The sequence below is a fragment of the Eptatretus burgeri genome, chromosome 9 (genome assembly GCF_056783735.1).
Source record: "Eptatretus burgeri isolate ZD-2024b chromosome 9, Ebu_testis_v1, whole genome shotgun sequence".
NCBI classification, from domain to species: Eukaryota; Metazoa; Chordata; class Myxini; order Myxiniformes; family Myxinidae; genus Eptatretus; species Eptatretus burgeri.
In genome coordinates, this window is record NC_140969.1 from 98,964,141 (window position 1) to 98,975,794 (window position 11,654).

An 11,654-nucleotide genomic window follows, 5' to 3' on the forward strand; every position below is an offset into this window, starting at 1 on the left:
GCGTGTAGTAGGGGGCGGGGCCACGGTGTAGTGTGACGTCACAAACACTTCAACAACGTCAAACAGAGTGTTAAACCTCCGGCTCGTCAATTCGTGGATTCGTGTGAACCGGAGATGTTGTTTCTCATCGTGGTCTTGCTGGTCCTCAAAACTACAGCATCCCGATCACCCCAGGAGGTAAGTGGAGATTGTAAATGATGGCGTGTAGTAGGGGGCGGGGCCACGGTGTAGTGTGACGTCACAAACACTTCAACAACGTCAAACAGAGTGTTAAACCTCCGGCTCGTCAGTTCGTGGATTCGTGTGAACCGGAGATGTTGTTTCTCATCGTGGTCTTGCTGGTCCTCAAAACTACAGCATCCCGATCACCCCAGGAGGTAAGTGGAGATTGTAAATGATGGCGTGTAGTAGGGGGCGGGGCCACGGTGTAGTGTGACGTCACAAACACTTCAACAACGTCAAACAGTGTTGAACCTCCGGCTCGTCAGTTCGTGCGTTCGTGGATTCGAGTGAACCGGAGATGTTGTTTCTCATCGTGGTCTTGCTGGTCCTCAAAAATACAGCATCCCAATCACCCCAGGAGGTAAGTGGAGATTGTGAATGATGGCGTGTAGTAGGGGGCGGGGCCACGGTGTAGTGTGACGTCACAAACACTTCAACAACGTCAAACAGTGTTAAACCTCCGGCTCGTCAGTTCGTGGGTTCGTGGATTCGAGTGAACCGGAGATGTTGTTTCTCATCGTGGTCTTGCTGGTCCTCAAAAATACAGCATCCCAATCACCCCAGGAGGTAAGTGGAGATTGTGAATGATGGCGTGTAGTAGGGGGCGGGGCCACGGTGTAGTGTGACGTCACAAACACTTCAACAACGTCAAACAGAGTGTTAAACCTCCGGCTCGTCAGTTCGTGGATTCGTGTGAACCGGAGATGTTGTTTCTCATCGTGGTCTTGCTGGTCCTCAAAACTACAGCATCCCGATCACCCCAGGAGGTAAGTGGAGATTGTAAATGATGGCGTGTAGTAGGGGGCGGGGCCACGGTGTAGTGTGACGTCACAAACACTTCAACCGTCAAACAGAGTGTTAAACCTCCGGCTCGTCAGTTCGTGGATTCGTGTGAACCGGAGATGTTGTTTCTCATTGTGGTCTTGCTGGTCCTCAAAACTCCAGCATCCCGAGCACCCCAGGAGGTAAGTGGGGATTGTAAGAGATCACGTGGTCAAGAAAAGGACAGATAAAAGGGCATGAGATGGGATTTCTTCAGGTGGTTAAACAGGAAATATTTAATGTTCTTCCAGGGTCGGTGTGAGGGACATTTTGTTTTCACTCATCAGAGTTTGATTCACAATGTAATCGGATTCGACCATAATCTGTCAGCCTTGAGCACCCTGTCAGGGTAGTGCTTCATCATGGAGCGGTCAGCTTTTCATGCCATCCTTTCAGAACACAAATCAAGTTGGCTGTCCTGCCGTCCCATTCTTGGAGAAAGTGGAGATTCCAGGAATAGCCTTTAAAAAGGAGAAGGCCATTGTGTGTCGGTGCCCAGTTTAAATATTATATTTCTATTTCCTGGTTTCTCCTTGTAGTTGTTCAATCTCTCCTTGTTGTGAGTTCACCTTTGGTTCGATACTCCAGGTGAACTTTCCCCACCACACGTAGTTTGAGTTTCTCTGTTAAAGATAAAAATCTCCGTCATGTTCGTGTCGATCTTCACAAAACACGTTCATGTAACTTGTACCACACATCGCACACGTTGTTCATGGACTGGAAATGAACACCTGGAAAATGCCTCTCAAAGTGGGGTCTGAACCCCCTTTTTATTATTAAAACATCATTTAAACCTGAACTTCTTCATGAACATTTGTGAGAAAATGGAATCTTATTTTCAATCACAAAACTGTTTGTTTCACGTTTTTATTTTAAATGTAATAAACATTTCTCCCGTCCCTGTCCTTGTCCACGTCCACAGATTTTCCAGAATGATCCCGGGGATCAGGGAGTGATGGACACAGTTCGTGATGTCCTCTTCGTCGTGACAGCCTTGTTATTGTTCATCGGAGTCATTGCATGGGAATCATCACGTTGGTTCAGGAAGAAGATTGTCAGGAAGAAGATTGTCAGGAAGAAGATTGTCAGGAAGAAGATTGTCAGGAAGAAGATTGTCAGGAAGAAGATTGTCAGGAAGAAGCGCTGCATTCACTGGTGAGGAACACGAGTGACTTTTCATCATTGTTATAAAACCTTCATCCACGGGGACAAGATAGCTCAGAGATATGAAACGAGTTTACATTGAATTCCCACAAATAATCAATTATAACAGAGGAATGTCTGGTCCAGTGACAGCAGGGGGTGCCACAACATGGAGCATACTGTCCTTGGAAGGTGACATCCAATCACGGGTCGCACCTGTCATGGAAACATGAAATATATTGTTCTATGTTTCATCAGAATCATCCCTTGGGTCATTGTCCCACATACATCCTCTGTGGGATGTGTTTTTGGGGTATAAAAAAATAAATGTTTAATTAGTAACTATTCTCTTAGTTTATTATTCTGGTTAAACCGTTAACCACTCACCACGTTAACCACTCACCCCGAGGTTTGAGAATTTCAAAGGAGATCAGATTGGGTTTTCTTCTGCTTCTTCTTCCACACTGGAAAGTCTTCACAAAGGAGTCTCCTTGTTCGTGTTCCTCGGTATCAGTGTTTACCCTGATTTATATGAACCAAGACCAAGTTTACGAGTTGTGGTCACGTGCTCTGAATCATAAAAGTGTCGAGTGGTCACGTGCTCTGTATGACAGGTGTTGGGGGTGAACTCGATCCAGCGCTGTGTTTGTGAAAGGTAGTGCCACAGTAAATGTGGTGGAGTGAAGGGTAGTTTGAATGAGGAACCTGGTCGGTTTAAATACAAGGAATGTTTGAAGGAATGACACAGGTTGATCACAGGATGATGCAGGAAGATGTGGGATTTGGAGTGGAAATGAAACGGTGAAAAATGTGTTTGATTTGGGAGAAATGTTGGACGTCAACGGAGGAGCAGAAATGTCTGTAAGGACGAGGATAAAATTATCTTGTAATAAATGTAGAGTTAAGAGGTATCACAACGAACAAGTACTGTACGTACCAAGGGGAGGGAGAACAAGTGTAATTAACCTGTATAAGGCAGGCCTGAGTACAGGGCTCGGCATGAGTGGGTACCTGCAGCACCTGATGATAGCGTCAGGAACCCAAACTTCACAAGGGGTCTGGTTTTGGATGATCGGTCGGGGGACGCTCACCCTTAGCGAGAGCTTTGTGATCACAGATGTCTTGTTCTCAACTGCACTACTCACACGTGGTCTGTGGGAAGATGCAGCGAACTTGTACACACATGAACCAAGATGTGAAAACGGTCGGTTGATTACGATTCACAATTTGATCACCTCTGAGCTCTTTCCAAAATATCGAACATTCTTATGATAAATGTTGGTGGTGTTGGATTGAGAATATTTTATCCCCCTGACAAGGCTGACAACAGTCAGGGATAGTAATACCCAAACACACGAGTTATCCATCCATTGGGACCATACCCTATGCATAGCGTTGGTGCTGCCTTCGCAGTTTCCTGGGTGATTGTGTACAATCCTGTATGGATCACCACTCCGACACGGTCTACCAGAAAGCTGGCACACTCATTTGTCCAACCTCGAAAGGATGACAGCAGAGTAAACCACACCTGGTATTAATTCAACAGTCAAGTGGGATTTGAACTCAGGATTCTTACATCCCAAGCCCACCACCCTAACCATAAAGCCAACACCAGGCATACTCGTTATGCCCATCCAAACTAGTAATGCCCATCCAAACTAGTTATGCCCATCCAAACTCGTAATTCCCATCCAAACTAGTTATGCCCATCACATATTCTCTCGTTTTGGTTTTTCACAATTTTCTAGTTCAGTTTGTTTATTTATTCAAAATATGCAAATTAGCTTTTGGGGGTATTCCGTGGACAACACGAGTGAAAATTAAGGATACTATCTGAAGGCATCAACAAATATTTAGTGGGTTATTTTATTGTGTTAAATTATTAAACTTAATTTAATAACAGTGGAATGAAACTTTCCTGAAAGTTAACTTGCAGGGAAATATTAATAATATTGTTGCGGGTTCGTCGGCCGGGTCAGACCCACTTTCCGACCCTTTACCCTGAAGCCCAAGAGCACAGATAACTCCACAACAGGTTACTAAGCAACCACAGGTGCGATTTGAAATAACTAATTCTGGGAGGGTCCTTGTGTCCAAATCCCGCATCACCACCCCAGTGATTTGGTTTCCCCAGGTAAGGCCTGTGCTCTCAACGTTTCCACTCTTTATTGTTTAGGATGGCCGAGCGGAAACATTGGCTCCCATCTCCCGGAGCGAACCAGTTGGGTGAAGCTCATCGATAATTACATAATGTATCGAATCGATGGAGAAAGAGACACCCGAGCTGGTTGGAAATCACAGGTCTTGTTTAATTTACAAGATATATTTACAAGGATTTATGTCGCATAAGAGAAGATCTTAACTCCAGGCACTCAAATCTCCTTCAACCTTTGATCTTTACACTAAACATGGACAAACGCACCTCAGACATCTGGGAAATTATACAAGGAAGGTTCACAGATAGGGGGAAGAGAAGTTTGTTCACTAAAATCGAATCATTTCTTCCTTGTAACACACCTAACCTGTCCACCAAGTTTCATCCAAATCCATTCACATTTTTTTTAAAGATATGCTATATATCATTTTTGTCCCAATCTCTCAATGGTGAAGAATCACTTAAAAATTTCACTCGTTGTATCAGGATCCAGATCTTCACCAAAATCGAATCAGTTCATTCTTGTCACACACCAAACCTGTCCACCAAACTTCATCCGGATCTGTCCACAACTTTTTGAGATATCCTGCACACAATCAAACAAACAGGTAAACAGACAGAAAGGGATGAAAACATAACTTCCTTCACCTCTGGTGGCAGAGGTAGAAAAGTTTTTATTTTTATTGTTTTTGTATTTTGTTACTCTGACGTTTATCGCACCTGGAACGTCATTCCGGGGAGCTTATGGAATGGCAAATCGTCCGTCTGTCTGTTCATAAACACTTGTAACCTCGACTCAGAAACCAGACACAGGATTTCGATGAAACTTGACCACAACCTTCATCACCCGTGATGTACCAAAGTCGATTCCACAATAAAACTTGGGCCCGCACCATTGGTTCATCGGTACTTTGTGCTGATTCTGTCCCACAATTACTTCCTCCTCAGTAGCATTATTCTTGCAGGTCAGCACCCTGGGGTATTGTCTCTATTGGTTTTAATTGTCTCCTGGAAGGGAACCCAAAAAGAAAAGGTTAATGTGGAGCCCTGCCTCGTGTATGGAAGTAAAACTTGGGCCGTGGGGATGGAAGGTGAAATAAGAACAGATGGATCAGACGACATGAGGGTGTGAAGATGGATGTTTGGTATTTCATTGAACGATAAATGGCAGAGTGTAGATCTTGGGAATGTGAGAAGATTTTCAGGATAGAGAAGGTTTAGATCGTCCAGTCACGGAGCCAGGAGAGATGATGAAATAATTAAGGGGATTGTAAGTTTTGAGGGAAATGGAAAACTTGTCAGGAATGTATGAACGACATGAGAAAGATTGGGTTTGAAGAAGGAAGATGTGAATAGAGATATTCCATCAGTCAAGAAACCACATAAAATGGGGGAAAAGGTGGTTACTGGGATCTGATGATGATGATGATGATATTTTCTTGTTTTATGTTTTGGGTTCATCGTTCCACACCCATCCTTTGAACCTTGTTTAAGTTACATCCGCAGGCTCCATATGACGTATCCTCTGGCATTGCAACACTCATGGAACATGTGTGTTTATGTTTTATAAAACCATGTATTCAATAGTTTACATGTGATGAAGAACTTAATTTTAACTTGAACTGAGAATCTTTGTTTTTATCTTGCAGTTTAAAATGTGGCAACAAAAACAAACCAAAACAAGGATTACAAGGATTCCCTGGAGGTCCAGAGGTGCCATTGGTGGTGGAGGTCCAGGAAAGTGGACACAACAACGTGGAGGAACTTGAGGAGGTTAAAGGAGAAATGGATGTGACAGCAAAACATCTGAAGGAAAGAGAGGACGGGTTGGTCCGAACTGAACTGGATCTGATACGAAGAGAGAAGTTGGTGAAGGAAAAAGAACATGAACTGAAGGGAAAGGACGTGCAACTCAAATTGAAAAAAGGATTATGGAAAAAGGAGGAAGAAGAACGGAAGAAACGAGAGGAAGAACAGGAGAAAGAGAAAAAGGAATTGGAGAAATGGAAAAGAAATCAACAGGAGAGGAAAATACAAGCGGAGTTAAGGATAAGAAATAACGAGGAGCGAGGACATGAAAACCGGAAAGAGTATCTTCAGGAAGAAGAATTCCAGTTATGGATTTGGGAAAAGCGTGCAAACACACAATGTAGGGAAAGAATGCATTTTGTACAAAAACAAGAGGAAGACATTAAAAAGAGGATGCTAATTGTGCAGCAAATGGAGCAAGAGAACAAGAGAAGTGAGGAGCAGGAGCTGGAGCAACAGGAGATTGAAACGCTCTTCAGAACCAAAGATGATGAAATCAAGGAAAGGCAGCTTCGTATCCACGAAAAAGGGACAGAGCTTGCACATCGAGAGAACAATTTACAGAAATTCAAGGAACGTACTCGTCAAGGATTGCTCAAACAACGAGAGCAATGTGAGGAGTTGAAAGGAAAAGAGATAATTGTGTTGGAAAAAGAACGAGAAATCAGAGCAAGAGAAAACGATGTGCAGTGGAGAGAGAAGAATGTGTTGGGAAGAGAGAACAAAGTGAAAAGACCATAAACCTTGTTCACGATGAAGTGCAGGGAAAAACAAAAGGAGAGCGAATGGAAAAGGAAAAACAAACGGTGGAAGAAAAGCACCAGGAAGGGAAGTCTCACCAGGACGACGAGCTGCAACAGCAGCAGCAGCAGCACGGTGTTGAGGGAGCACACCATATGCAGGACCTTCAGCAGGTAAGCACTCTTCAATACTTTGGGCCAGGTGGGGGACACACTTGGTGCAAACACCGACAACCACAACATGAACATCTGAATTTGAAGGAAATTTTCTCATTTCCTCTTTTATCGACATTGCTGTTCATACTTCCTTCGAATAACGATAATAATATCCTTAATTTTCGAAATAATTTTGGTGGAAAGGTAACTGATTGACATGGTCATTCCTACGCAGGATAAATAACATGAACTTTGTCTTCCTCGAGTGTATTCGTTCACCTGATTCATCTTTTCATTGATTACCTGTTCCATCAGTGCATTTCCTTCTGTGTCCTTTTGTGAACAAGTTATCAAACTGATGAAGATATCAATCTATTTAATCTTTCATATTTTTATTGTTTTTTTCAAAGGCTCCTCAGAAGAGGCGCTCATTCCCTCCTCCACCACCTCGGATGAAAACATCGCCCCGGTTTGAACGTAAGTTTCCAAGTTTCTTGCCTTACATGACAAATTATTCCAAACTTTGTCTAAACTGCATGTTCTTCACCTCCATCGTGTCCCATTTCCTCTGTGCCTCAGAAGTGTTGAGAACAAACAGAAATTTCGTTGAACTCTAATCTGGACAAGCACCAGATAAATCTTCCATTTTGTGGAAGTCTGGCACGAGTGTTAATGTAACCGTATAAAAGTTGGTTGTTATCTCCATTTGTGGGTTTCAGGAGATGGGTGGAAGTTCTTCCAGAACTGAAAATGTCCTCCTCCATTTTGGTAAAGGATCATGATTCATGAACCAAACTGTGAAACTTTGTTCTCATAGCCTCGTTCCAAGGACTCTTTTCAAAATCTTCATTGAACCCCTGACAGCCTCCCCTTGTGCTCGTTTGGAGTGATATTCCCCAGAATGAGTTTTAAACCCTCAGTGTGTTTTCTTCATCATTCCTGTCGCTCCGACTGTCATTGGTACAATTTCAGCTTTCTTCCATTTCCGAGTCCTCTTGTCCTCATTTTTCAGATACAGGTATTTGGTCATTTTCCTGATTTTTGTCGCATTTAGTCCAAAGTCTTTGGGAACTGAAACCTTGATCAACAATGCTGACTTTTCCTTTTTGTGTTCGAGCACTGTGTCTGGATGCGGTGCTTTGTTTGCAGTGTCCACACTTGACGGAATCATCTTGTCACACGTTAGCATTGTTTCTTCGTCATTAAGGATCAGATTTGGCGTTTTTTTGGGGCGTCTTACTCTGCAGACGCTATCATGTCTTTCTGTGTACAGCTGTTCTGACATGAGTTTTTACATCCCGAGTGGAGATGACTGGTGCTTTCTGTTTCTATCCCACAAAACCTGCATTTCTCCGTTTGGCTCAATATCGTCATTTTCTTCAAAGCATTAGTGTAGTGACCTTCGTCTTTGGCATTTATGATTACTCATTCTCCATCACAATTATTTGACCTCTTCTTAGCCATTCCAATGAGCCTTCCTTGTCGATCCCTGTCCTGTCAAGCTGGTTTTGTTTTTTCATTCTCCCACTGGTTTTTTTCATTTCCCTATTTGTCGGAGTATATCTGCTGATATTTCTTTGTGTAGTGTTCCTTTTTATTCTTCTTTGCGCCCATTGGGGCTGTATTTGTTTCTGTTTCGTTTTCCTGTGTAGTTTCTGTAATTTGCACCTGTTTGAGGAAATTTGTTGCTAAATGGATTCAGGATCCCTTTTCTCGTTTGTTGTTTTCTTGTCCGTGTAGAAATCTCATCTCATAGTCTGTTGAGCATTTCACATAATCCGCTAGTGTTACACACGTTGTTTCTGTGTACTTAATTAAACTCCATCAGACCACCTCCTCCTTGTCTCTTTGGGTACAACCTCGGTATGCTTTGGTTTTTGTGTAACATCTTGTGAATAATGAGAAGTTTCCTCGTTTTGATGTCTAAATTGTTGATCTCCAATTGCGGCCAGTTTGTAATTGCACAGCTATGTTGGAATCCCAGCACTGCAAGTTTAATTATGGCTTTGGTTTTGTTTCTTGAAGAGAGGGATGACTTCAGTATTAGTATTAGACTTCAGTATTAGACTTCATTATTAGACTTCTTTTTTCGGGGGGCTGTCACATTTTATTTGTTTCCCTCGCTCTCGGTGGAACTTTTTGGGGCTTTTATTTTTCACTGTTTACTTTGATTTATTTTGTTGTTGGCCTTGTCATAGTCCCCCCCCCCCTTCTGCTGTCTGTTGTACTTGGAGCTTATTACAGGCATCTAATGGTTCTATGCCATTATTTTCTTGGTTATATTTATTTTTATTTGTCGAATTTTTTTTTTCTTTCAATGAACTTTGGGCTTCTGATTCTCTTCTTGAATTGTTCACTTGTCCCGTTTCCATCCTCAGTCGGTTTCTCTGTTTTCATGGTGGTGTCTTGTTTCTGGTCCGATTGTCATATTTATATTTTTTGTGGCATCGTTTTCCTGTTATTTTCTCTTGGACCTTCAGTGTATAAAAGGCTTTGTGTTTACCTGGATGATCATTAAAATTAATTGTTTGAAAAACTTTAATGCAAATCTAGTGGGAGGTGGTGATGAAGAAAATATAGATGTGAAATTGAAGGCAAAATAAAGTAAAAATTGAACTGAGATGGAGAAAGCAATGGAGAGAATACAGTATTTCCAGGATTGTGTTGGAAGGCATGACAATGATGGAGATTATGACGTTGTTGAGTGGACAATGTTGTTGAGTGGTTTTGACTTCCTATTGGTGATGTGTGTGCAGAGGAAGAAGTTATCGTATTGCCCGCTGGAGAGGAAGATGCGATGTTTGGCCCTGGATCTCTCGTCCCTTCATCGTATAAGCTCTCCAAGAATTTAAAACGGAACATCAGGCTTTTACAAATGGCCGATCCAAGATGTTTCAAATAAACACCCGTTTCCGGAACAGCAGGTACTTAAACCTTCCTAGACCTTATTCAATCAGTTGTTCCCTTTTTGTTTCTGCATTTATCAATTTGTAGCTTCCTTGTTCAAAATAGCATGACGAGAAATTAATAATTCTGAGTGAAGAGAATTTTGTGATTCGAATGAATACATCAAGCAGGTGAGGTCTCTCCCTGATTCATACAATCGATGTCTGATGAGATGATGCATGATGAGAGGTAAGTTGAGTTGATTAAAAATTAATGAAATTATATATTAATTTGATATGAGACAACTAATGTATTTATTGATTTATTTTTCAGCAATATCAAGAAAGTTCTGGGAAGACCTGTTGATTCTTGAGACGTTTACGGTGAAACTCCGGCCCCATTTCTACTCCTTCAAACTGGAAACAACTGAATTGTTCAGTTCAAAGACTTTTTCACCTTGTACTATTATTGAATTGTTAAAAATAATAATAATAATTTGTTGAGCTGCTTGAAATAAAATAAATAAATGAAGTGTAAAAATGATTTATGATCTTGGGATTGGGGTTGGGTTTTAAGGGGAGTGTTGGGATTAGGGTTGGGTTTTAACTATAACTAGATAAGATGACCTGTGAACCCGATGGGTTCCCATTGTGACCGGTTGATAAAAAAAAAATTCATTTCAAGAAAAGAAAAAAAAAACAGCTCCAGCGAACTATCCCGCTGAGGTTGTTTGCATTGATCAAATTTTCCTGAAGAGTCCTTGACTGAATCGGGAATTGATTTTTTAATAATTTTTTTGTTGCCCGATTTGAACGAAACTTGATACTGCACACCGCAGGACAATGGTGAGTAAGGTAGGCTGAAATTTTTTGTACTATCGTGTACTGTTTTGGCTGTATTCCAGGAATACATACATTCATGCAAGATGAGAGTTTTAGTACTGTAATATATTGATGTTCCGGTTGTTACGATACGGTTGAACATCTCGAGGCCTGAAGTTTTGGTTGTTGGTACTTCAGAATCGGGTCAAGGTTTTAAGCTCCCAGATGTTGGCTTGAAGGTCATTTTGAGACCAAAGGTCGCAGGTAAAAGTTCACCACAATGAGGCCAATAACTCCATACAGAGCTTTACAATGTCCACCACGTTCTGAAACCTTATAAATATAATACCTTCTCATAAATAATTTCATGTGGCTGTGTACTTTATTCACAGGCAGCATTGGTAATAAACCCAAGCTCTCCACCAAGTTTCATCCGAATCCGTCCACAACCTTGAGATATCTTGGATGTAGGTTATGTTTTCACCCCAGACAGACAGACAGACAGACAGACAGAGTGACATGGGTGAAAACATAACCTCCATCCACCTTCGGTGTCAGAGGTAACAATCTGATAATAAATAAAAGGGACGTAAAGTTTATTTCTTTATTGAGAGAAATAACAACTCCTGTACATGATATGGACATGTACATGTACACAACAGTGCTTGTTTATGGTTTTTGTCCCCTGTGAAGATCCACTGTGTGACCATTAATCCAATATCAAGTACCCAAAGTTATATTATAAGCACATATCAGCAGAAATGAATCATCCTCATGGTTATTTCAACTATCACATCATAAATATCATAATTTTTATCTCATGTGATATCCTCGGAGTGGGGGCTCTGTGATTCCCCGGTTAGGTACAGGTATTACACCATTCATCACCTGTGGGATACT

General features: G+C 41.7%; 1 protein-coding gene across 1 annotated transcript; it reads left to right on the forward strand.

Annotated features, from left to right (window-relative positions):
- The first annotated feature begins 825 nt into the window (after positions 1–825).
- LOC147020731 (uncharacterized) lies at positions 826–10,432 on the forward strand. The gene is made up of 6 exons (XM_085896725.1): positions 826–989; positions 1,967–2,199; positions 5,992–7,065; positions 7,458–7,524; positions 9,804–9,971; positions 10,267–10,432. Exons 1-3 carry the CDS (start codon positions 927–929, stop codon positions 6,890–6,892), a joined length of 1,197 nt encoding a protein of 398 aa, XP_085752851.1. The 5' UTR covers positions 826–926; the 3' UTR covers positions 6,893–7,065; positions 7,458–7,524; positions 9,804–9,971; positions 10,267–10,432.
- The last annotated feature ends 1,222 nt before the right edge of the window (positions 10,433–11,654 follow it).

Excerpts from the sequence above, each read along its gene's own strand:
- LOC147020731 (XM_085896725.1), top strand. The coding sequence starts at position 927 with ATGTTGTTTCTCATCGTGGTCTTGCTGGTCCTCAAAACTACAGCATCC. Across the intron at positions 990-1,966 it reads CATCCCGATCACCCCAGGAG|ATTTTCCAGAATGATCCCGG; the intron begins GTAAGTGGAGAT and ends CCACGTCCACAG. Across the intron at positions 2,200-5,991 it reads AAGAAGCGCTGCATTCACTG|TTTAAAATGTGGCAACAAAA; the intron begins GTGAGGAACACG and ends TTTATCTTGCAG.